General features: G+C 45.0%; 2 protein-coding genes across 7 annotated transcripts in view; both read right to left on the bottom strand.

Annotated features, from left to right (window-relative positions):
• Positions 1 to 1,152: 1,152 nt before the first annotated feature.
• On the bottom strand, positions 1,153 to 5,355 carry MRPS23 (mitochondrial ribosomal protein S23). The gene is made up of 5 exons (XM_038375221.2): positions 5,149 to 5,355; positions 4,465 to 4,641; positions 3,010 to 3,087; positions 2,763 to 2,886; positions 1,153 to 1,628 (listed from the first exon to the last, which is right to left on the bottom strand). The coding sequence occupies exons 1-5, from the start codon at positions 5,190 to 5,192 to the stop codon at positions 1,473 to 1,475; spliced, it is 579 nt and encodes a 192-aa protein (XP_038231149.1). The 5' UTR covers positions 5,193 to 5,355; the 3' UTR covers positions 1,153 to 1,472.
• Positions 5,356 to 19,177: 13,822 nt separating this feature from the next.
• The window catches only part of CUEDC1 (CUE domain containing 1), a 115,203-nt gene continuing 107,923 nt past the window's right edge, over positions 19,178 to 26,457 (bottom strand). For 5 of the 6 annotated variants that reach the window (XM_038376038.2, XM_043499269.1, XM_038376037.2 and 2 more), the window contains 5 exons: positions 25,068 to 25,154; positions 22,729 to 22,822; positions 21,630 to 21,688; positions 20,436 to 20,506; positions 19,178 to 19,595 (listed from right to left, as the gene is read on the bottom strand). In XM_038376038.2, the coding sequence (XP_038231966.1) occupies positions 20,439 to 20,506; positions 21,630 to 21,688; positions 22,729 to 22,822; positions 25,068 to 25,154 (308 nt within the window). In that variant the 3' untranslated portion in view covers positions 19,178 to 19,595; positions 20,436 to 20,438. Of the gene's footprint in view, positions 19,596 to 19,628; positions 19,816 to 20,435; positions 20,507 to 21,629; positions 21,689 to 22,728; positions 22,823 to 25,067; positions 25,155 to 26,457 lie in introns of those variants that run through there. The other variant, XM_043499271.1, reaches the window with a different exon arrangement.

Below are 26,457 nucleotides of genomic sequence, written 5' to 3'. Positions count from 1 at the left end.
TACTAGCACTTTTTCTACAAGTGGCCTAGCAGAAACAACCGTAGAAATGTTAGTGTAATTTTTTTTTTTTTTTTTTTTACAACTATGCCATCTAACTTTACAGGTGAACTTTACAGCAAGTGAATTTTACAGCTGAAAATTCTTGGTGTAGTTTCACCCCTTCTCCTGTGGCTACATCAATTTGAGCAGAATGCAGTTTTTTCAAAAGAAATGAAACATACAAGAGTTTACCCTCAAAAGCATTTTAAACCCCATTTCCTGTTTGGATCCTGTGTTGCTAAACTACACATAGTCATCATATGAGAAAAAAATTGCTTATAGCACTGCTGCTACAGGTGATAACGATCTATGTGTTTCAGTTCACTGACAGGAAAAAGCACAGATTACCCAGGCATGAAACACATTGAAAATCCCTTTAAAGGAATATTGCCATTTTCTAGGGGGTGGAGGGGATGTCTAATGTTTATTTTTTAAAACTGATTGTTAAAATACATAGTATAGGTGTTTGAGTAAGTGTTTTTGGTTTACATTGAAACACAAAACCCCTAATTGTAAACAGTGGATGTTAACAAATACTGATCAGACATTTTCTGAATACAATTGTTAGCTGATTGGGGGTGGGAGGTAGGGAAGAGAGAAATTATGAACACAACTATGGAGTTGTACTAAAGATTAACCAAAGCCAAAAGACTCCTCTTCCCCCAGACTATTTCACTAAAAGCGTGTGCCTCTTTGTCTTCTGCAAATAACTATGTGTAATCTTGACCTTTCACTTCACAGATGGTTATCAACTGCCTTACAGAGTTACAGCAAGGGCCCATTGCAAGTTTACATTTACGGGTATTTACAGTTACGGGTATTGTTATGCTTTAGCAGATTATGCATAAAGAAAGTAACGAAGCAGGAGAAAGTATCTAGAAGACTAACAGATGCCCTGTTCTATACAGTTAAAAAGTAGGCCTTCTCTACTAAAATTTAAAAGATGACAGTCGCTGTTTTATGCAGATATTAAAGCAGGTCAGGCTACAGCGTATACACCATTTCTACAGTAAGAGAAGAAGTGCCTATTTAATAATGATGAGACAGTCACAAAACCATTTATCCTATCCGATGTGAGGAGATAAGCCCCACCACAACAAAGAAATGACACACTTGAGGAGGGTGTATGTTTAATTGTCTAAGCCATTATTATCTCCAATACATTTTTCATCTCAGAGCACAATTCAGGAAAATAATCCTTAACGTCTTTATAATGTAAAGAATTATTCTCACTTGACAAATGTGGAAATTGAGGCAGAAGAGTTAAGTGTCCTGCACAGGATAACAGGCAACAACAACTAAACCATGCCCCCTTGAGCAAATAGCTTGTCGTCAAAGAGTCTGTACAGTTTGGACCATTGAACTTCTGAACGTCAGAGGCCATAAACGTTACAACACATGCCAAGACAATAGAGCTGAGAAACGTAGAACTGTTAGGACAAGGGATTTTCCTTCTGCATGTCTGTTGATTCGAGATGGTCCTCCTCCTGGTCTTGCTTCTGTTCCTGTCTCTCCTCCAACGTGGTTTGAAGATTCATTTCTAACAGAAGATCCCTGGTTTTGGCCTCTTGAAGAGTCTGTTGTGCTACCTACAGGTTTACAGGAAGGTGATCACCATAATGTACGGCTACAAAGAGTCCTGCCTCCCCCCCCCCCAAGGATTTCATGAAAAATCAAAGAGAAAGCTGTGGTCCCAGTGTGTGCCTCAGAAGAGCCCAATGCATAGACACTTGAAGAAATAAAACATCTTAGTCTGAGTTAAGGAATGAGGAGATTCAAGGCACTAAATGTGAGAAGCAGAACATGTAAGTGGAAAGAGGTCGCCACTTGTCAGGGATCTAGGAAAGACTGACTTTAAAAAAAGAGAGAGAGAAATGTCACAACTAAACTGAATTTCTCATCTTTCCAACTTTTCTTCACCCAGCAACAATTTTTCTTCTTCTTCCTACTACGCTTTAACTTGAACCACATCCTTCTCCCTCCTCCACAACTTTTGCAGAGGAAAAACAGTGCTTGTGTTCAGTTTACCAGTCATAATTATATCCCAGTTATGCAGTATATGTTGTATTCTATAACAATATCATGCACACTGCTATAAGAATATTCTATTACTGTACCATAAATATTACTTATTTCAACGCTGCTACCTTTTACAAACACCGCATGCACTTAATGTAATAGGAATGGACACATTTAAAAAATAAATCTACTCTATTATAAATGTGTTATCTTTAAACTACTGTGTGATGCTAGGAGAAATATTTTTTTTATAAGTTAAGAATAGTGAAAATATTTCCCCTGAAGCGGATTAGTATGTAAATGTATGTATCAAAGTGACAGAATAACCCTTATTGTTCTTTACATGCTCTGTTTGTGAAAGGTGCTGGCTTGACAGATCTGGATATTGAAAACCTCCATTCAGCCACAGTGCAAGTTTCCTTCTCTGTCCCAGAAATGTACAACCTTGACATGGTATGACCACTTCTATGGCAGAGAGGGGACTTAATTCTCCATGTCTAACTCAATTCTTGACTTTTCTGCTGAAACTTCCAAGAAGGGAGCGCAATTCCTGTCAATTTACGTAGACACCTAGGTGCCATAAAACAGGAATGCCTTTGTCACTAATGACTTGGGATGCATATAAACTAGTGACCTAAAAAGTGGTTCTGTATCAATTTACCAGCCACCTTTCTGAGTATTTTTTTTTTTTAAATAATGCATACATTTGCTGTTCCTTTTCTTCGTAGAATGATCCCCTCTGCTAAAAGCTGCCTTCCTGTTTCTTCAAACAATTTTTCCGGCTCAATTTTTCCTTCTTTTTGCAGTTCATTGAATTTCTCAACAAACCTAGAATTTAAGAAGTTTGTTACTTACCAAACACTAGCAACAAAACATTTTATTCCATTAAACAAACAAACAAACAAACAAACTGAAGAGCTAATTCTAGCTTAATTCTAACATGAAGCTTACCTCTGGCAGGTGGATTTAAAGTTTAATCGTGACAGTTCAAAGGCTTTTGGACCATTCCCATATGCTTCATAAAATGTCCTATTCAATAAAATAAATACAGTTTGAATTTCTCATTAATCCGTGTATAGGTGATAAGTTCTGGCAGAGAGGTTAACGAACTTGTAAAGCCAGAGAACAGTTAGTTTAGGATAGAGCAAAGATGATTTCCTTGACTACTACTCTTCCCACTCACTATATTTTACATTTATAGATTGTTTTTCATTCAAGCACCTCAAAAGTACTTTAACACGCACTTTTAAATCCATACTGCACACCTATGAGGCACAGAAATATTATTACCTTTTAGAAGATGGGTTAACTGAAGCACAGAAAGGTAAAATAGCTTGCCAAAGGTCACAAAACAAATTAATAACTATGACAGGGATAGAACCTGGGGAGCCCTTGCTCCCAAGACCCTGTTATAAACAAGATCTTGCGGCCACTGATACGCAGAATAAATGCAACTATACTAGTTCTTGAACACTTGTTAACTGTTACAAGCATTCTGTTGAAACAAAGCACTTCACAAGAGCTCCAGGTGGTTGAAGTGGTGCTGTAGATGCTTGTTTCCCACTGTAAACTAGCCTTGATCTAAAGCGATCGTTTTCAAGTCTACTTCAGTGATTATAAACACATACATCCACAAACGCAAGACAGCAGGATCATGGAAGAGACACTTTTGTTTAGAATCTTTAACAAATGAACCACTAAGCACATAAGAGTTAATTAAATATCCTAGAGATAAACAATGGTTAAAGAGCTGTTGTATTTTTCTCCTAATCTATCATTTAAAACAGATTTGCACATATGCCTCAAACATGGAAGAGACACTTTTAAAGATTCTAAACAAATAAATAAGGAGCAATGGCTTCAGTAAGGTGTGACTGATAGGTCCATCTGTTGGATAGCTGTTAGTGCCACCTCTGCAGCGTACTGCAAATTTCAAAGGGAAACTGAAATCTCTCCTGTGTGTTTTAGGGCATAGATCAGAACTCACTGACACTCTAAGTGGAATACGACAATCTTCAGAAGTTTGAGAGTCGGGGCCAGCACGCTGGAGCTTGAGGCTTCAGCCCCGCAGGAGGCACCTGCCAGGGTTTGGGGCTTAAGCCTGCTGGGGTTTGGCCACCCCCGGCTTAAGTCCCAAACCCCAGCAGAGACGCCCTACATGGCTGAAGCCCCGAGACTCTTCTCCCACTGGGCAGAAGCCGTTACCCCCCACAATGCAGAGGTCCCGAGCTTATCCCTCACCCCCCGTAGGTGGACAATGGGAGGAGAGCGTGGGGGGCTCCGTGAACAACACTTTAACTGTAAAAGAGCTGCACGAGTCATGGTTTGGCCACCCCTGGCATAGATAATACTGTGTCTGTGCTACAGGAAAACTTGAAAGAGATGGAAGGCAACGGCAGAACTCACGCTCGGATCTCATCCTCTTGGTACAGAAGGGGAGGGATAACATCCTTCACTTTGCCATAGCGCTGACGGGACTCCCGGTAGATGGGCTCCCTCAGCGGAGGGAAAGCGGCATACACATCAAACCACAAGGGCTTCTGCGCCTCAGCCAGCACCCTGGACCGCAGCAGATCCCGTGTCCTGGGGGAGGGAGAGACGCAAAGGAAGGAGGAAGAACATAAGCTGGGAACAAGGTAAAAAATCAGACCAGCTGAAAAGCCCAAGAGCGAAGGGAAACAACCTGCCTGTGGGAACCCGTGCTGCACCGGGGCACCTGCCCTCCTATAGCCCCTACCTACAAGCACAGTATCGTCCCCACCATACCCCCCCCCAACAGTACCCCCCCGCACACGCACACGCACACACAGTACCCCCCCCCCCGCACACGCACTTATCAGTTCGAGGGGCACCAGCCCTCCTCCAGCCCCTTCGCCCACCTCCCCGACCCCAACCGACACCCGCGAGGGAACAGCCCCTTTCCCCGCACGGGACGGAGGGAGGTGGAGCCTGTCAACAGGGGCCCCACAGGCCAGACAGCCTGGTAGCGGGGAGGGGGCAGGACCGTCCCCTCTCACAGCCCAGGCAGTTGGACCCGCCCGTAGCAGCCCCCAGGAAACTTCCCCGCTCCCGCCCCCGCTGACCCCGTACCGCGTGAACACAGTCCCCAGCTTCTCCAGCCGGCTCCCCGCCATGCTGCTGCCCCACGTCCGTCCTAGGCCACCCCTAGCAACCGCGGCTCCTAACAACCACCACCCCGCCAGCAGGCCCCGGCCCGCCCTTTCACCCGGAAGCGGAAGTGAGCGGCCGGCCGCCTGAGCGAGCTGGCGTCAGGCCCACGCAGCCCGTGGCCGAGACGGCTCCAGGAGCCAGGTGGAGGCAGCCAATGGCTAAGCAGAGCCCGAGGCGGATTGATGAAGGGAACCAGGCAGAAGCAGCCGATGCCAGAGCCCCGCTGAGCATTCCCCGAGCTCCCCCAGCCGATGGGAAGGCTGCTGCCATCCCTTATTTAAAGAGACAGCCCCAGTTTCGAGGGCACCCCAGGCTGTCACCCAGGCACACCACGCCCCAGCACGGATAAGGCACCCAAACTCGTGCAGCTGCCCCCTGTGCTCTGGGCACGGAGGAGCTGAGCCTGCAGGCCGCCCAGCCAGCCTCGCGCCCTACGGTGCACAGGGTTGCCAGTTTTGGCTGGACGTATTCTGAGAGCCTGTGGTTTCATCACATGACGTAATCTTTAATTAAAGATTCCTCCTTAATTCCTGGAGACTTCAGGGCAATCCTGGAGGGCTGGCAACCCTAGCCCTGCATTGACATGCCACAAAGACACCCCCAAACCATACCCAACAGCCGGCACAATCCAGGCCCAGCTCCCATGGATGCCACATGGCATTTGGGGATGGTCCTATGTGCCAGCCCCTTCTGCTTCCCCAGGAAATCTCCTCGCTCAGATGCCAACCCTCTCTGTTTTAAATGATCCCAACTGGCCAGAAGCCCATTTGATATGGCAAGATTTCTGATCTTGCACACACAATTTCTGATCCAGTGCACACATTATTTTGGATCCTGCACACACAAGCTCTTTAAACTAATCCCTTCATCAGACAGTTGGAACAAGCCGTGCAGCATGCACTGCTGCCACTTGCAAAAAAAGGCTCAAGCTATGGGCAGAAAGATCCGCTAGAGCACCGAGAACTACTGAGTGGTAGCAGAAAGGATGGAGGGCTTGCCGTTGTCGGACTGGGCTGCTCTCAGAAAGGATGATCCCTAATTCTGCCTAAGCTGAATTCAGTGCAGGAACCAAAGGGAAGACACGATAGACTCTGGGGCTGACCCCGGAGCAGAATGGCCCCATGTGCAAAGTATAACAGCTCCAGAAGCAGCAGCTCTGAATAGCAGGAGGTAATGGTCACATTGTCCCCCAACATATCCCTATGCTCCCTGCATGCCACTATACTGAGGGCAGAAAGGGGTCTGACACAGGGCTGTTTTGGAACCCTTGTTAAGAGGGCTTCTGCCAGTTTTGCAGCCCCTCTACATATGGGCTGATACGATTTCTCTGGCTGTCTAAAAATAGCCTGGCTGTGGCTTGCTGCTCAGTCAACGTTGTGATTTGTTTCTTATTACATTTTACATTAAACATCCTGAAATATCTCCATCAGGGAATATAATTTCAGTCACACCTTACCTTGCCTTGATCACCCTTCCATTACACAAAAAGCACTTTCATGTCTAAACATTGTCTTTCATTGGGGGTAAGGGTGAAGTGATACCCTTCCCCTATTACAACACTGTCTTTGAGAACATTGTGGTGTTGCAAATAAATCATTCTTACAAAGTAGGGCGATTTCTTTGGCAATGGCAATTCATGCAGTGAGAAGCCCAGGTACAGGCATATGAATGACTGAACATTACACTAAGTGTAGCATTATTCTAGTACTTTATCTATTGCCAGCAATGCCTGGTAATTGCCATTTCCTTAGGCTATTCAGCTTGTCCCCTGGAGTGCTTGATGGTTAAAAGAGGACATGCCAATGAAAATCAAATGCAGCAAATTTTCAGAGGTCTGGCCCCTAAAGTTGCACTTGTGATTTTTCTCACACACGCGCGTGCGCGCGCACGCACACACACGCAAACGAATCTCCATGTGAGAAACAAGGAGAGATAGATTGGAAACCACAGTTTGCAATCACAAAATCAGCAGCACCAGGTGTGTCAAAACTTAGATGTGAAAACGGGTTGGTGCAATTTTTAGTCCCTGCCCTGGGATGGGGGCAGATAGAGCCATAAGCCCATAGGGAGCTCCACTGATTTCAGAGTTAGGCTGATGCTGAACCCTTTGGATAATCCCATCCTCCATTTTATGGCCTCATTTTCTAAAAGGGCTGAGCGCCCAATGTTCAGCACTTGAAATCAACGCGATCTCCTGGGGGGGCAGCATGACAGATATTGTAATCCCATGCGATAGCTATGTACAATATCGTATTAGTTATGAATGGTTTATGTATGATTGTGTTCTACTCCATGGGGGAGGGTTATCACAGCTGCTACAAGAACAAAAAAACAGAAGGGGTTGATGAAGGTGAGTCACTGAGACAACTCTAAAGAGATACCGCCTCCAGACTGGTTTGCATATTCTGTATCAAGGTGGGTTTTCCAGAGCCTAGGAGACAAAGAAAAGGGCTTTTGGTATAAAAGGACAAGCTTGAAGTGACACAGGGTCTTTTTTTTTTTGGATCCAGCAAACAGACAGGACCTTCTGTGGAAGGTTTGGGAAGACTTTGGCCTACTAGGATCCCATAAAATGATGGGTAATTCCTAGCGTGTTTAGTGTGTGAGCAATTCTGTGTATTGTTTTTATTATGGTTTCTCTGTGCTTTTACCTTAGGAATAAAGATGCTTGCTTAGATAGAGCTGGGTGATAACTTGTAATTGCTGGCAGTATGCTGTTCATAGCCCTGGGGGAGAAAGCAAAGCCCAGGTGCTGGCCTTTAGGCACACTAGCTTGCTAAGGCGATCACAGTGTAAGGCAGAGGCTAGTGAGACAAGGGTCCCTACCCAGAGACCACTGTTCCCTCTAAGCTGTGCGCACACACACAGATCCTAAACCCTGCACACATAGAGAAATACCACATGTGCAAAAATTTGCACAGAGGCACAAAAATTTGCACAGAAGAAATTTTTTGCACACATGGCCTGTCAAAAATTAGATGGAACATTGCCAGAGACAGGTGACAGCTAGAAACCTGAGACCAGACCAGGCACTCCCGATGTGGACAATGGAGGCAGGGGAGACAGGTGCAGTTACCCTTACACTGTGACAGGCAGCACCTTTGAAAATCAGGCCACTTATTTGGATGCCTAAATATAGGCTTAGGCTCATACTTCCAAAACTCTTGGCCTTAAGAATTATTGTCAGTGAAGACAATGAAGTGTCTGGGTTTCGAATGTTGATAGCTTCAAGTCTGGGATTTTGCTAACAGTCGTAACCACATTACACCCACCAAACCTGTGTAAAAATGTACTAAGGCCTGTTTGACATGCCTAGTATATGACTGATTTGTTTAATCTGTTTTGCCTTAGCCTGGTCACACTCCTATCTCAGCTGGTGGATGATGAAGGAGGACATCCAAGCTGAGGGGCAGCTGCAGTCTGGGGAAGAGGGACACCCATATCATTTTTATCTGTTTCTTACAAAAGGATGAGAGAGTGAATGATCAGTAACTGTGACAGGCATTAAATCTTTCCCTTAGGAAGAAAGCACATCTGAGAGTGCGGGAGTACAGCATCCATATGTCTGGCAACTTACACAAATTAAAGTCTTTAAGCTTATACCATATGTCTAAGAATAAAGCCCAGATGGCTTCAGAATCATGTAGCCTTGCTGAGGCTGCAGCTTACTTCCTCCTGCTTTCTCACTCCACATTCCCCCCATCCAAATAATACTTTGCATTTGCCCTAGCTACATGATTCCCTCCATATGAGGGTCTAAGTGCACTCAGCTATATGTTTGTTAATACTTACCCTGCCTTAGGACACCGGTAAGTCCCCATTACAGAAATGGAAACTGAGGCCTGGAGAGGGTAAATAACTGAATTAGAGGCCGCATGTATCTCCAGAGTACCCAGAGGCTGTTCTTGTCTTTGTTGCATTATAGAGGTGAGACCTATGGAGTCAGAGTCTCGTTGGTACTAAAGGCCAGAAGGGACCATTATGTCTACAACCGCCTGCCTACTTCAATGCTAGGATCAAGCTAGAGCAGCACATACAAGGACCTGTGGATTCTACAGGCCACACCTCTCTATTAGAGTTGAGGACAGCTGTTCATTGCTCCAGTTTAAGGACAATTCTGGACAATGGTTAAGCCTGGAGATCTAAACTAAAAGGCCAGGTTCTCAGTTGCTCTGCAGCTTGCGTTGCTATAGGATATTTTCTTGAGGACAGGTGGTACCTTATGTTTCCACCATGTGGCAGCAGATGTAACATTTAGCCTGTCAGCTGCTGGCTTACCCAGCCTGATTTTCCTTTTTTAATTTAATTTTATTTTGTTTATAGATTTCACAGCTACAACAAGGTTATCATAAATAAATAACCTTCTCACTGTTACAGTATTTCCAGGAACCTGACTTCCAAGAAATAGAAATCAAGAAGTAATCTGTATTTATTAGATACATTCCTCTGTTTCCCTCTAATTATGAATAGGTCAATGTGAAAAATATACTTAGTAATTTCAGACACAAGACATTCAATCCATCTTCAAATATTATAAACAGAAGAGGCAATAAATCTACCTTAGAGATTGTCTTCAAGCAACAAAATTGGATCCAGATCCAAAACCACCTTAGCGCTGAGTGATTTGGATGCAGAGTTTTAGTTGGGGATCATTTTATCATCTCAATTCACTCTTTGCAGAGGAACAAACTCCCCCCATTAGAGACAGAGAATTAAAAAGGAAACTACAAATAGCGGTCCAGGACTGTATTCAGTCACACTACTACTAAGCACACACTAAGGCTGAGGCTTAGGCCACACTAAGCAGTTAGCAGGCACTAACCTTTAAACTCATTTGTAAAGCTCCAATTTCCCACTATTTATAACTGCAGTGTTGGTGGGTTAATGATGAAAATTACTTGCTGCAATAGGAAGTTTGCACTCACTTTTTCAGCTTTTCAGCTGAAGCTTTGTTTTTCAGCCTCTCATGCTTTTTAAAATTAAAGTAATAAATAATACTTTGTCTAACACTTTGCATCCAAGGATCTAAAAGCACTTCTCATGAAGGAGGCTTTACAACTCATTGATGAGTTCAGGGACTTTTATTTTAGCAGCTGCACAGAAGAAAAACCCAGGCAGAGAGATGAGAAGTGATCTGGGTACGGTCATACAGCCAGTCAGTAGCAGAACCAAGACCCCCTGTTGTAGATGCCTCGGCTCTATCCACAGCACCAAGCCTTGGAAGTTCTACCCAGCAGCAATAAACTCTGAACTAATAGCAACTGTCTTTAGATACAAAACATTTAGTGCATCTTACACACATGATCTGCACTGGCTGCCTGTTGGTTTACAGACTGAACTTAAGGGTGTTGCTTTGGAGACCGTCTTCTCTCCTCATAAGTTTATTGGACAGAGAATTCACTGCAAGGGGCCCCCAGCATTGGAATTTGCTTCTCCCTGCTGCTCCAAAATACTGCTGGGCTAGTGGCTTAGAGGGTAGGCTGCAAGGCAGGTCTGTTTGCATGGATTGCTGTAGCAGTTGGGGTTAGGTCTCCAGTGGGAAGAGGAGCTGGGAGTTGAGTTTTGCTGGCTGGCTGGGCAGGGGCACCAAAAGGCTTGGATTTTCTGTAGAAATCCAAAGGACAATAAGCAGAAGGGTCAGTTCTAGCAGCCCACTGTGGAGAATTAGTTAATGTTCTTTAAAGCTGGAGGTTTGGGTACAATCCTGGCCCCACACTATAGATTTCAGTGGAGCCAGAATTTCACCCCTTTACAGCTCAAGAGGCTGCAAACCTCTCCATCAGCAGTTAGGCTGCATCCCTGCCAGTGACTGAAAGCTCAACTGTTGTGCAGGGGCTGGTATGAAATGAGTGGGCGCCTCAAGACAATTTCCTAGAGGACAAGTTCCCCACATCATAAAACAGCAACATATTAAAAACTGACCCCCTTGCTGCTCTGTAGAGTCCAGGCAATGGAGACTGCATCACCCTCTCCCTTCCTAGAGAAGCTTGCCCTGCCTCCATTCATGGGATCCTTGTTGTGTGGCTGCAGTCTCAGGCCTGTCCAAAAATAAATAATCATCCTTGTGCAATTCACGAATTGGCCACTGCAAGGCAACAGAATTCCAGGCCTGGTGGGAAACCAACATCTTTAAGAGCGAAGGGAGTTGTGGAGGGTTAACACAAATTGAAGTCAGCAGAGCACCCAGATGTAGTTCAGGGAAATGAAGGCAAGGTCAGGAGGCAGCAAACAGGATAATACACCGTGGAAGGCAAGAGCAGGAACATAAGAACGTCCCTACTGAGTCAGACCAATGGTCCATCTAGCCCAGCATCCTGTCTTCTGACAGTAGGCAATGCCAGGTGCTTCAGAGGAAATTAACAGAGAATGCTGTTAGGAGAGCACTCTCAACCTATGGTCCCTCTGCCAGTAATAATCCATGCTTGTCAATGGCGAAACTCAAACAGCGCCTCTCAGGCTGATCATTCTCCCCTAGTTACAAAAGCAGAATGATCCAGTGACTGTTTAAGTCAATCTAGGTATCTGTATGGTCCCATCATTGTGGTATCCAAATGCCAGTATCACTCAGGAAGGGAGCTCTGGGCTCCTAACTAACTGGCTACAGTTAGGTCTGGAGCTGTCTATTTATCCTGCACCTTAAATACAAGAGCATCCTTCCAGAACAAGAATAAGAGGCTAGTGTGGTCTTAAAGGCCAGTGAACACTAATAAGTCCGCATTAAAACCTGCAACGGTGTACCAATGCACCTACTGTATTGCAGCCTGCAAAGGCTGACTGAAAAAGATGCATATGAAGGCATGAAAAGTAAGAGCAATGCCTGCCTCTCTACTCATCCCAAAAATAATCCATCAAAGATGCAGCATTGATTTAGGTCTTCTGAACAGAGGCCAAACTGCATAACAGATTTATATTTTTTCATCATGTGTTTGGTTCTGGCCATTCATTCGTCGTCATATTTATAGGCGCACTTGTCTGATTACCTGAGCCAGGCAAAAATCTTCCTCAACAAAGTGGGGCAGAACCTCAGCTGCTGTATAGCTGCAAAGCTCCATTGATACACTATGTTGATTTACATACGCCAGTTGAGGGTCTGGCCTTCGTAATCAAAAATCACCTGATTTCAGGCTTTATCCCAAACTTGCCACAGACCAGAACTGGGTAACTTACAAGGCATTCCTAGGCCCAGTTTTGAGCAACGTGGCAAATTTATGGCAAACCAACAGAATCATGGTGGATTCGCAAAACAGCATTGCCAAAACTGGCTGTTTTGACCAGATTCCTCTTCAAAATTTTAGGAGATGTTAGGTGTCAGAACTCAAAGCGCACACAGACAGAGAAAAAGCGAAGATGCTGTCACTGACTCTGAGGAAGTGAGATCCACAAGCTCCAGCTTGCTTTAAATTGTCTACCTTCAATAATGTTTCACGCTTCAAGACATACTGATCCATCCAGCGAGTAGAAATGTGTGGTGTTGAAAATTAAGAACACATATTTCAGAAATAATACCTTATAATAAATGTATTCCCTTTCCACTAGGAGACAACGTGAAGGAGCCTGAATGTACGTTTGACAGACATGGAGGAGTTGGTGTATTCCAGACAATGAAACAGTTTAAAGAAAATACACACACTTCATCCCGAGAGACTTCTTATTTTCAGCATTAAGTGGGTAACACCATATTTTTGATAAAATGCAGTTTCACATTAATATAGCTGACTGTAGATGTGCTGTGAGCTTACACACACAGATCTGATGTCACAACTGTCCCTGAGCAGCCTGGGTCTGCATTTCTTGTTCATAAATAAAGCCTAGCTACAGAAGATCTGATATTGATTTCACTGGCTAAGAGCTCCATCTAATGCCCATTGAACTCAATGGAATGACTTGCACCAGATCAGGTCTTAAATGCCTACATATGTCAGAGGAAAGGGTGTGAATGCTACATGCCCTATACACTAGAATGCAACTGCCAGGATCACTCATTTATTAGGAAAAAGAAAAGGAGTACTTGTGGCACCTTAGAGACTAACAAATTTATTTGAGCATAAGCTTTCGTGAGCTACAGCTCTCCGATGAAGTGAGCTGTAGCTCACGAAAGCTTATGCTCAAATAAATTTGTTAGTCTCTAAGGTGCCACAAGTACTCCTTTTCTTTTTGCGAATACAGACTAACACGGCTGCTACTCTGAAACCTGTCATTTATTAGGGAAATCATTCCTTAATGTTTCCTAAAGTCAATGGGCCTGACTCTTACCCCAGCCTGTGCAAGGGCTTTGCACAGAGTCAGGATGCAGCCTGCCATGCTGTGATGAATGATCAGAGACATAAAGCCCCCCTCACTCACCTCTAAATCCTGCCTTAGAATCTTTGGTCCAAGCAAGAGCTGCACTGGTAACTTGCTAGAAGCTTGAAGTAGGTCAATACATGTTTGATATGAAGGGGCTGCCCACAGAAGGAACAGGTCTCAGGACATGTTGCTCCCTCTTGATCCTACAGTCACTACCAGCAGCTCCTCTCCATACCAAAGACGGAGATGGATATATTGCAGGACTTTACAGCGGGCAGTTGTGTCACAGGCTACACTTGTTTGATTCAGAATTCCTCAAGCGCTTTCCTCCTCATGAGAAAGCTTCAAAATTTTCTTCTTGATCCATGATCTAAGCTCCTTCACAAAAGGTGTTCCTGAATCATGACAAATCTATGACTACCACAACTAACATTAGCTCTCCCTGCACCAATCTGCTGCTCCTGCAAGGTCAAGTGGCAAAGTATTCTGAGTCTTTCCGGGTGAGGAAGAGGATGAAGACTGCCTATGACAGGGATCACATTTCCAGGAAAAGCTTTCCTTGGGTTTAAGAGTCTCCTGTACTGTAAAGAGGGGTGATATTGAGTCAAAATTTCATGTTAAAGTTGATAATCTCCCATCCTCAATTAGCTGCCCAGGCATTCAATTTAGGACTGGATTAAAAATTTTCCATCTAAGCCTTTTTTTTTTTTTTTAAACAATAGAAAATTGGATTTTCAATAAAATAAAGCAGTGGTTCTCAACCTGCTGCAGCTGTGACATCCTCAGGCCATACAGGTAGTATACATATTGGTGGATGCGGCCCTCATAACACACAGAGAGCTGCATATGCAGCCCAATGGTAAATAGGTTGAGAATCACTGAAATACAGTTTTACATGAAAAGCATCTGGTTTTTTTTTTGTTTGTTTTTTTTTTTTTTTGCAGAAAATTGAATTTTTTCAGATGTTCAATATTTCAACAAAAACTGAAATATTTCAATTTAAATATACTACCTTAGTGCCTGTTGGGAGTTGTAATGTGGTGGTCACTTCATATCCCTGATTTTATATGAGCAAGGCTTCCCAGACAGACTACATCTCCCATGATGCACCATAGCCAGGGATGTCCATGATGCACTGCTTCTGGTCTCCATGAGAGGAAACTGTGGTGCATCATGGGAGATGTAGTAAAAAATTTCAGTGTGGGGGGGAGCCATTGGCTGACCAACTGTAGGATCACTTTGACAAGAGCTTGTTGGAGCTCTGCTATGGCAGTCAGGCTGTTCAGAGAAGTCCTCCTTCCTGTTTCTTTGGAGCCGCCTACTGGATTGTGCACTACACAGTCAGCGTGAGTGAGGCAATAAGAATCTCTCACTTAGAAGAGCTACTCATTCGGTAACAGATGAGCCATTGAGAGCAATGTTTAGAAGCGAGATGAAAGAAAAATGTGTTTCACTCAATTCTCAGTTTCTCATTTTTTTTTCCTGGCCATAAAAAATCAAAAGCAAAGAAAACCAAGGCATTAAGAGTACGACGTGACTTTATTATATGAATTACTATTAAACATCTTTAAGAAAAAAATACTTATAGAAATAAGTTCTAAAATAGCAACACTCACAAACATCACAGAAGTCTTTTTTGGTTTTTAAACCATTTCGTATAGAAGCGATACAAATGTCACTGAGTATTGTACATTTTTATAGAAGAAATGCATTTTGGCTTTCAAGCCTGTCTTTGTGGCCTTTCCGCTTGTTAGATCTGAATTTTTAAAAAGGAAAAAAAAAATAAATCACCCTTCCTCCTCCATTACAATGGTATTTGGCGCCCCCGGGACATTTGGAAATGGTTACAGGGTTACATCATTCAGAAAGACTGTGTCACGACTAGGATCTAAAGGTGCATTGTTAGAACACATTAGCTAGCATGTCCATGCATAGACAAGGCAGCATATTCTGTTAACACATGCTAAACTATGCCTGTTAACATATACACTGCCTTGTCTACACTAGACATTTAGTAGCTAGCACTTGTTAGCTACCACATGCTACTACACCTTTAGATTCTAGTCTCAACAAAGCCAGAAAGATGCGAACCCCGCAGCGTATCAAATGCACTTCAAGGAGGTCATGTAACAATATTATTCTCCTCCCATTCACTGCAATGCTAAGTTTCTAAAAAACCACCAAATACTCTTTACTCTGCCTGGCTTTTTATATGCCTACAATGTGGGTCAGTGGAGAGTCACATCTCAGTATGGGCTCTGTCCTGGGAGGTTCTGAGCACTCAAACTTCCAACTGACTTTGAAGAGAGTAGAGCAGTGGTTCTCAACCTTCTTTCATTTACAGAACCCTAAATAATTTTGAATGGAGGTGCAGACCCCTTTGGAAATCTATTGTCTGTATATATAGTTGAATTCTGCTCAGTTTTCAGTCTAAGTCTTTCGTGGACCCCTTGGACACAGTCTGCAGACCCGACCACAGGTTGGGAACCACTGGAGTAGAGGGTGCTCAGCACCTCACAGATGTATTCAGTACATCTCTAGATCGGCCCTAATAGAACAATGAGGCAATAAGCCGCCTCTGGGCTAGTCTCCAGCTGTGCCGCAGCTATGTTGCTGCAGGCTTTTAAGCGTAGATATAGCCTGAGACTGTATTAAGAAGATGACCTTGGGGAGCTATGTTAACTAACACAATGTCTTAGAAGTCAGCACAGAGAGGGAGAAGTTGTGCTAAACATTGTGTCAGCTGGCCATGGTTGACCCTATGGTTCTAGTCGGATTTACCCATGACAAGATGATGAAATGTTAAGCACACCTTGTCCTTGTCTATAGTGACTGTTAACACATTGTTAGTTAACATGACTCCATAAGGTTGTGTTATAACACAACCTGATTTCTAGACAGAGACCAAGGAGTAAAAGATTTCAATAAACCTAGCACTAATTTAGCAGCAGGGCAGCTGCTAACATATGACATGTGTGTCCTGAGGGACAGGTGCATTTGTATTTTTCCCCTCCCACTCCCCCCCAATCCACAAAGCACTTCCTGGAGACCAGACTGTCTTATAAAAATGCGTTTCTGCTGGGACAGGCAGCACAGTTTCCTACCAGCAAGAGTCTGAGCTTCTGTTTGTTCGGCTGTTGGTGCCTTTTTTGCATTCATGGAAACTTAGCTCAAAGTTAAGCCCTCAGTAGCCAAGAGGAGTTGGAACTTTTACAAGCTGATCTGATTCCAAGCTTGATTTTCTTCCAAACATACAGAGCTGCTTTAGGAGAGGGAGAAACAGCCAAGCACTTATTAAAGTAGGAGCCAACTAAGGATAGGAAAAAGGGGGGGGGGGGAACAGACCTTCCAATTCTAAGGCTGGGGATAAAAGTCCCTCCTCCTCCAAAAGCCCATCTGTTTCCAGTGGTAGTGCTCCAGCTTCACCCTTAGCAACCAATACGTATGTATGGACACACACACTTGGGGCCTTACCCTGAGTGGTGCTGAGCAATGTAGCGCACACTGATTTCAAAGGGGCCAGTGGGTGCCTGGCAGCTCCCAAAATCAGGCTCTTAGTCACTTCCTTTCTCTGAACAGCCTCAAAAGCATATTCCAGGAACCTCATATCCTGCGTGCTGCAGAAGCTTCCAAGCCACTGAATTCTTGTCTGAGCACGGATGACCTCACTTGAAACTATTCTAGTCCCTGAAGTAGGCAAATTTCTCCTCCACTCAGGAGGTTTTACCAAAAGACTCATTGATGCTCCTCTCCTTTTTATTTATTTTTTGAAAGGAACAGACACCAACAACAAGCTCAGCATGGGGGGAATTTGAATCTTTAAGTCTTTGAAAACCTCAAAAGTTGCTGAGATCCCAGGGCATAGCTGCTGTCCACATCCTGATTCAAGCCTGCATGCACTTGCCCACTGTACTGTTTGCGGTTTGTAGCCACTCATCTTCTGACTGGGAGGTCATGGGCACTCTATGCAACAGTTGAGGGGTTAGTGTAGTATCCAAATCATGTTCTGCCAGAAGGAGGTGTCACTTCAGCAATAGACACATGGACCCTTTCATCAGGAACCTCTTGAAACTCTGTGCCACACAGACTCAAAGTCCTGCACTGAAAGGAAGCGCTGTGTGTGCCTGAATCCACTTTTGCTCATCCCTACTAGTTCTGAACAGTGTATCAAATTACTCAGGCCCAGACGAGGAAACCCACCAATGCCTTCGTGTTTCCATTGAGTAGCTTGATTGAATGCCAGGTGCATGGAACAAGAGCCTCATGCTCAGCAACTTTTAAAAAGAATCTGTCTTGGCACACGCTTCAAAGGCATACAGATTCTCCAGCAGATTTTGAAAGGAGCCTGTCAGGGAGTTTAAGCCTGCAATGTGGGCTTTTGTTACAAAGCCTAATAGAAAGGCAATGAAAACAGGTTTTTGTTGGACTGATTGCTTGGATCAGTGCGTCTTCCTGCTGCTTTTGCAACCCAAACGTTGCAGCACTTGTGCTACTGCACTGGACCCAGAAAGTGAGACGGACTAGTCTATTCTCACTGCCCAAGCTTAGAAGTAAATAGACAATATTGATGTAGAAAAGAAAACTTGCTTGGGGGGAGTTATTTCAGTAATTGACACTGCTATTTGTAGCACAAGGAAGGAATTTTTTTTGAACTATTTTTTTTAGCCTGACAGTGTCCATTTCGATTCCAATGATTTGAGCATTACTTTTAATCCCCACAATGTTCCACTGTGCCACCAGATTCCAAGCTCTCTCCCGGAGGAGGGATATCATCCTCTCACTGACTGGTGAGCTCTGAACCAATCTCCTCTTCATTTCATGTTATGAGAACTGCTTTCAGGTCTGTGCCCAGAACTCCCAAGACCATATGGGCTCAGCTAAAGAAAACCCACTCATGTCTCAACTTGAGACCAAATTCTGATCCCACTGAAGTCAACTGTGAGACTCACATTAAGCAGGATTTAGCCTATGATGTACAAACTCAGAGGTGTACTTGTGGCACCTTAGAGACTAATAAATTTATTTGAGCATAAGCTTTCGTGAGCTACAGCTCACTTCATCGGAATGCATCCAATGAAGTGAGCTGTAGCTCACGAAAGCTTATGCTCAAATAAATTTGTTAGTCTCTAAGGTGCCACAAGTACTCCTTTTCTTTTTGCGAATACAGACTAACACGGCTGCTACTCTGAAACTCAGAGGTGAATCAAATAAGGCCCCACCTACAATCCCCTCCCATCTAATCTGGTAAGTGTTTCTAGACAGCCAAAACTCATTGCCTGCTACATAGGGAGTGGCCAACTGTCATGAACAATCCAAATGAGAACCCGTGGGATATGTTCTAATTCAGAGATCAGCAGTGAGAACTACACAGCTTTGAAATTCAGCCTTCCCCTGCCCCCCATTCCTACTCTGTAAAGGTACCGTAATATCATAAGAGCAGCAGCACAAAGCTAGAGGAAGTGGTACATTGGAGGAGAAACTGGACCCAGCTTGGCGTCTAGTTCAAGGCAATTTTATTCATGCCTGAGGCAAAGGTTTAATTCAATGTGAGATGCCCAAGAGAAGGCCTTTTCTTTTTCAAAAGACGATTTATATTATCCTGCCTATTACCTAATCTGGATCCTGGCTTATTAACTCTCAGTAACAATAACAATAAATAACATTTTTCAGGTCTTTTTTTATGTGCGTAAAGTTACATCAGATTGCTACAGTGATATGTTTAAAAATGCGCAAGCCAGAGCCCAGCTTTTCAATGTATTATTGTTATTGTTTTTAATTCATATCCAAACCATGTTTATATCAAAGAGGGTGAAGGATTGGCCATTATTCCCACAATCCATTATCTTCACTGCAGTGACTGAGAAAAATTCAGATCAGCTGCTGATTTTTGGCTGGATTTGCTGGATAGGAAAGAGGTGTTTTCAAACCCGCTGGGAAGAAAAAATTGTGCCTCACTTTAATACTTGTACTTCAGAAAAGGATGATAGTGGGGGAAGCCAAGGAAATTGTTTTTTCTTTGCAGCCATCTTCTTATTAAGACTTTAACAAATAAAGCCCAGTTCAGGCAATGGATCTGGGATCTAGAAGAGAAGGGTAGGGAGGGGGAGAGGAAGAAGTGTATTCAGTCAAAGCTGCTTCACTCATGGTGCTGAAACAAAGCCTGTCACTGTGCACTAGATGTTTTTAAACCAAGCCATAAGGATTCACTGAACTTGATGCATAGGAACAGGCAGGCATGAATACTGGAGCCTCTGCATGGTTTTCATCAGTAACCTCATGCTGAGTCCACCCACATACGTTCTGCATGGAGAGCAAAGAACAGGGAAGAATTGGCCATTCTCTTGCATTCTTCAGTACAAAGGACAAAGTACCTGTTGCTATCCACACAGCAACTATTAATGGGGCCGGAGGGGCAGACGTCTGTACAACAATGGCAGAATAAGTCCCTGTGGGTGACGTTCACCCCAATGCAAGCCCCATGTGCAAGGTTTTATGCACAAAGACCTACCTAGATCCTTAACACATAGCAAAAGAACTCCACACATCCTCTCTGAGGCATGGTGATTTTCACCCTAAAGTCATCAAGGATGTTGTGGGGCCAGTGCTATCAGCTATAGCTGAAACAAGAGGAAGTAATTCATCCTGTGAAAGCCAGGGAAGAACAAACAGCTGAAGCCAAGACAATACCCTCTGTTTCAACTTTGCGTTGGAGCACCAGGGATAAAGCTCAAGCCACTTGTTTTCTCCATGACAGCGTGCAACGGATCCTTTGAATTTTCTTAGGTTGGCATTTTGTCCATCAGCCCCATTGTCTAATCTACATCACTCAAATCATTGGGGGGTGGGAGGGATGGGCTTGCAACAGGATAGCTGAGCTGATTCCTGTAACTAGTTGCACATTACCCCCAAACACTTCTTACCATTTATTGTCCTTCTTTCGGCCTCTCTTCTTCCTCGTGTAGCTGCTGCCTTCTTGCTTGGAAATCCTCATCTGAAAGGCATGAGACAGACCTGTGTGGTCAGAACTTCAGGAGATCCTTTCCCATATCTAAACGGGCTGGGTGGCAAAGCTGCAGCAGTGTCAGGGGACTGGAAGGGCCTGGGAATTGCAGAAGGATATGGGTGACTGTCACTCTTGGGTCACTGGTCAGTTCAAACCTGCCCCAGGCTAGCAGTGAACAAAGCCACTACTGTTAGATGGCAGTTCCATGTCCTACATGAAATGAGTAGGTGAGTATCAGACCATTTCCTACTGCATGAGTGCCCACCTGTGCAGCTGGCGCCTTGGTTGGCTGCCTCAGCAGATGGGCCTTGATGTGAATGGGCTATGGAGACTGTACTATCCTCTCACCCCTTGTGGTGCTTCTCCTGGGTCAAGGGAAGAGGCTACTGCTGTTGTGCTGTCCTGTAGACAAATAACGGACTTCAGGTCTTGGGGATGCTGATCCAACACCTTTCACCACTGGGTTATACTTCTGTTAAATCTACGCATGCCTGTTGCAAAGCCGCAGCGAGTGTTACCCACCTGAACCTACAGAGGGAGTGTTCCTAGCCCTTGGGGAAGGAGGCCCCACTTCATTTTGTTTGGTGATCCCGTCATCTGATGAGGAGCTGAACTAACAGAACAGGGGGCTGGGCAGCCAGAACACATGGGGGAAGGGGACCAGGAGGAAGGGCCTGCTCACCCCAAACCTCATTCATATACCTTGGGGAGTTAACACACAGGTAGAGAAGTATCCGTTGTACAGTACAGGGTTTGAAATGGAGAGATGGGAGGAGCCTGGCTAAAAAGTGGGGGAGTTCCTCATCCTGTCTCTGGCTTGGGGGAGCTCTCCCATGCTGTTTCTGGTGCAGAGAGAGCTCCCCTATTCCTGTTTCACTCTACATTAGCCATAGGGATGGTCCAGGCCTGCTAGCTCTTTGCGTTAGGAAAGGGCAACTCAAGGAATAGGTTCCAAACAGCTAGCGTCACAGGGAGGAAGGAATCTGCAAGGAAGGAAGCTCTATTTTTGGTGTGCAGCCCATGCTATTTGGGGTCACATACCCACACACACCACAGCAGTGGGCAAATCAGCTGGAGATTTGCTCTCTAGCAGAAACAAGCATTGTCTTACCACACGAGTGTCCTTCAACGTCATCAAGAAGATTAGCTGTGGAAGCCGCTGTCCCCATGCTTCACTCTCTGTTAAGAAAAATGTTCGACAGACTGAGAAGTAAATCACAGACTCGCAAACAGCCCATCACAATTGACTCCAAGGATTGGGGGTGGTTCCCAGGTATGTTTCCAGTTGCATTCTGCTGATATCTGGCATGAGATCCGGGTCATAACAGAACAGGGAGGCCATGACAGTGGTACTCAGGTACCAAGGCAACATACTTCGGAGAATATTAACGCAGCCACCCTAAGGAGTGCAGTCTGGGGATAACAAAGCCCTTTTATCTCTAGGTCTCTATCGATGTGCCAGCTAAAATGAAAATGGAAAAGAAGGGGAGGAAGAGCTGATGGATGAGTCACAAGCACAGTTTCTCTTGCATCATTGGTATTGAGCAGTGTCCTAGGACTGCCATGATAATTATTTAGCACATGTGCTTTTGAAATTAACATGCCACTAGAGAAACTCTCCCCTCAAAATACAGTTTCAAGGGGGCTTCAGCAACAAGCGAATCATTTTAGCTGGGCTCAAACAAGAATATCAGCTCCAAACACACCAAGACTTCAGGGGAGTTCAGAGCTGGATCCAAACTTGCATACACGATGAGCTGTGAATGTTTGCTGTGGCTTGGATCATGAGGGTTGCAAACATGTACCTTTTGGTTACTGAAGTTGTTTTCTCCCTGAGCTATAGCTCCCTTCCACATGCACAAATCTTTGCCCTAGTTTCAGGGCTTAAGTGAGATTTAAGTGGTGCATGAACCAGGGATTCTCTACCTTGTCTATACCAAGAAACCTCTTCCCCATGCCAGGATCCTTCCTCCAGGATCCTCCTCCCACCCATCCTGTTAACCTCCCCACCATTAAGAAATATGGGACGGTCAGGATGGTTGTGTCCCCCTAACCCTTTCCTTTACCCAAAGGTGGAGAACCCCGGCATAGGCCTCATTCTAGCCCTCTGCAGCAGAGTTTTGTTCCAAGTTGTGGGAACTGGGACCCATCCCTGGGAAGCTCAGTGTGACCAAGAGGTGGGAGGACAGTATCACATGCTGAAAGGATACACCTGGTGCTTCAGTAAGTGTTTTCTTTTTGACTTCTTCATCTTGGTCTTCTCTGAGAAAGCCCTGGCAAGTTCAAACAGCTTCTTGCGTGTAGCTGAAAGGAAACAGGCAGTTAAATGGCTTGCTCTTAACCAGCCATCAAAAGTGGATAGCAAACAACAAGTATGATAGGTGCCAAGTTCCCATGCCATCCATTTGGGATGATGGGGCTTTGATTCACCCTTTACATGCTGCAGGGCAGGGGACGACTAAACCAAGATGAATTTGCCTGCTTGAATGCAAAATGCACAATGCCTTATTGCTTAGCCTTAGGAAACCAAAGACCGATAAACCTTTCCAGGCATTGGTACTAGTTTCAGTGATCAGAAAGAATATAATTTAATCCCTGCAGGAAGGATTCAATTGACTACACAAAAGGTCTGACTATTCAGACTTTCTGATTGTGATTTCCATGACATTCTTCATCCATGACTAAGCCAAATTCCCTCTCTCCCCTCACCCCCACACTAAACAAAGCTCAAATAAACTGTGGCCCATGAATCAGTCAAACTGCGTGAGGTGCCCAATTTATTTTACAACAGGAGAGTAGCCTGTGGCTTGCTGGAAAGAAAGAACAAAAGTGGGAAGAGTTTCTATTAACCCCTCATTCTCTAGCCTCTAATTTATTATTTAAACAGAAGCTAGAAAGGATTTGCTTCTATTCCCAGGAAGCCCAATCCAATCCATGTCACAGAGTCATGCCATACAATACATACATCGAAACCAGGCATACACACAGGCTTGCAGCATGAAGGAGCATGCCAGATCTGATGTCAGAGCAGCCCGAGCAATTTAGCCAGTTTCAGCACCTATATATGACAAAACCCTTCTCCATCGCCCGTGTCTACCGGAGGAGACACCTAACTGATCTGCCTGTGAGTGGCACAGAAAATCCATCCAAGCCACATGTGTTATCTTCTGGGGTGGGGTAGGAAGAAAAGAAAAATGGATTCCACTTGAAGAACAAACTCATTCAGGGAGCAGTGCTGCTCCCCCACATCACAGGGACCCTCTTCATGAGCGATGGAGCCTAGAGCATGGCCTCCGTTACTGTTTTAACCCGCTAGCTTGCTGGAGATCTGGTTTCATCCCCAGCCTAGACAGATGGGGCTAAGTGCTGACAAAGTCCTCAGTGCTGTACATGACGGTCCCTGCCCCAATGAGCTTAGTGTCTGGGGGAGAGAGACGTGGAAAGCAGGGCTAGAGTGGAAGCTTTTGGGGGCAGGGACTGTCCCTTTGTTCTGTGTTTGTACAGCACTTAGCACGGGGGGGCTGGTCTGTGACGGGGGCTCCCAGGTACTATGGGAAGGCAATTATTATTAATGTGCTGGGACGCTCAGAGGAAGGAATGTCTTGAAGTTTTGCTTTTCTTCTTAACGCCCTTCCTGTTGGTATTGTGGGAGGAATGAGTCCAGAAAAGGCATATGCTGAGGGAAGGGGAGTGGTCGGGGACTCGGGATGCAGAGGGCATTCCTGGCACAGGGCTGCACTGAAGCGAGCCTGGGAGAGAAACCAGGGAATGAGCCTAGCATGGCTGGTGTGGTGGTTGGGGGCTTCCTGTGAAGCCTTTCAACAACATTGCTGAGGCTACCCAGAATGCAACTCTAGGCACTCACTGGACAGGCAGCAGGACACCAGGAGTCAGACACGCATTTCCCACCCAGCATTACTACCATGGCAGCTTCCTCAAAACCAAGCTCTCTCATAAGTTTGAAACAACTGGCACAGGGGAGGTTGGTCCATCTCTGACCAGGGCTGCACCCAGGGCAGAAGGAAAGCACACATGGGCGCAGAGTGTGGGGCAGAGGACCAGAAGTCCAGGATTACAGAAGGCAAATGGAAATCAAACCCTAATCTGCTCCAGGCTTTGGAGATGGATTAGTGCAATTTGGATTTCCCTATTTGATACTCCCAGTTCATCCTCGCCAAGCTTAGTGCAGCCTTACACAGCACAACATATTAAAGCCCCTTCCAATCAAAAGCTCAACTCCCAGCTGAATGTGCCTTGCCCTGTTAGAGTCACGAGGTGGCTTGACAAACATGAATAACTTCTGAGGCTTGGAGGGGAGGTAAGAATCCCGTATCTTCACAGATCTGTGCATACCCGGGTACTGGCTTGCACATGCGCGCGCGCACACACACACACACACACACACACACACATGCAGAGTGCTTTAGCAGAAAAATGCTTTAGCACTAGATTCAGTGCTAAAGAATCCTTACTGCTTCACCTCCTCCGCCTGCCCACCTACTGCCATGCAGCCGTCCCTTCCCAGTACGGAACCTAGAGACAAACTCACATTTTCCCATGTGTTTCAATTTGTCCCTGAATAAGGCATCTTCAGACACAGCACTGCTGGCCTCGCTGGTTACAGAGGCTATGTCACCTGAAATGCAAAAATCTGGTCAATAGGGGTTTGTAGGTCTGGAGCAGGGTGTGCAGAGAATCTAAGCTGAACCATCACCACTGACCCAATTCCAGCTCCAGTGAAACAACTTTATGGCCCTGCCATAAAGCAGCTGGCAAGCATCTCTGTCCTGAGCTGAATAAGACAGAGTAAGAAAAGAGCACACATAAAAGATGGAGACCAGAGAAAAATTACCAGCAGTTCCTAGTGCACAAAGGGATAGTCTGTTCTGTCTCAATGAGACAAGCCAGGTGGGATGCAGACAGGGCTGGATTCTGGGGGAGGGGGGAGATGGGATGGGAGACAGGATGGAGGTCAGCAGATATAGTACTACCTAGGCCTCTTGGGATGGAAGTGACCCTCCACATTCAGCTGCTTCCAGTACAGCCCTTCCTTTAAAAGGGTTACAGATAAGAGATTACAGCTGTGGCTCTGTTGATTTCAACAGAGCTATGGGTGATTTCTGCCTGCCTGTGGGCTTGAATCTCCAGTGCTCTACAACTTTGCTACCTGTGCAGAATGAATGCAGAGCAGCTGTAGGTGCTACCACTCTGACCTGGCAGCTTTCACTCCTGTGCACAATGGATGCAAAATGACTACACAAGGTGCAAGGCCCTGCAGAATCAGGCCCCATCCATCAATGTCTGTTCATACAAAAAAAAAAATTGCCCTCTGCTGAACAAAAAGCCTCTTGCTTCTTTGAGAGAAAGTGACCCCAAGTCATCCAATCTGCTAATTTTATTTCTCAGTTGGTTATTAGATCATGCTCCAAGCCCATTCACATTACCATGATGACACAGACAGTTAATTAAGAATGGAGAAAGTTTAGAAGTCTCAGCTGTACTAGTGCAGGCAGCTGATCTGGGTGAGTCACAGCTCCTTGTTAATCATATCCTTGTGCTTCCCGCCCCCTTTATCAAATCTGGGCACAATTGAAATTCCGTAATCTTAGCCAAAATCATCACATCAAGCCTCGATGAATAGCTCCATTTGCCATGTCCTGCTCTGTAGTTCAACATGAAGATACTGACAGACACCAACGCTGTCTGTCCTTTGGGGCAGCTGCTATGCAGTCCCTAAGGTTAATCAAGATTACTCAGATAGTTGGTATGCCTGCAAGGCACGATCCCCGGATCCTGGGCTAGACAAGGGCATGTTTTGTTATACTTGGGAACTAGAGCATAGTTCTCTTCATTCTACCTCCATTCCCAAGCAAAATCTACATAGCCATGCATGGCAAGAGAGAAAAGGACTAGGATGGGGAATGAGGAGGACTCTTTTA

This window comes from Dermochelys coriacea, chromosome 17 (assembly GCF_009764565.3).
Source record: "Dermochelys coriacea isolate rDerCor1 chromosome 17, rDerCor1.pri.v4, whole genome shotgun sequence".
Lineage (NCBI taxonomy): Eukaryota > Metazoa > Chordata > Testudines > Dermochelyidae > Dermochelys > Dermochelys coriacea.
Note: the sequence above shows the minus strand (reverse complement) of the source record. Positions and strands in the feature narration are given on the sequence as shown.

What these genes read in the sequence shown, in the direction of transcription:
- MRPS23 (XM_038375221.2), bottom strand. Translation starts at nt 5,192, where the DNA reads ATGGCGGGGAGCCGGCTGGAGAAGCTGGGGACTGTGTTCACGCG. An exon ending in CTGGGGACTGTGTTCACGCG is followed by an intron (nt 4,642 to 5,148) that starts GTACGGGGTCAG and finishes TCCCTCCCCCAG; the next exon opens with GACACGGGATCTGCTGCGGT. An exon ending in CAAGAGGATGAGATCCGAGC is followed by an intron (nt 3,088 to 4,464) that starts GTGAGTTCTGCC and finishes TTTATTGAATAG; the next exon opens with GACATTTTATGAAGCATATG.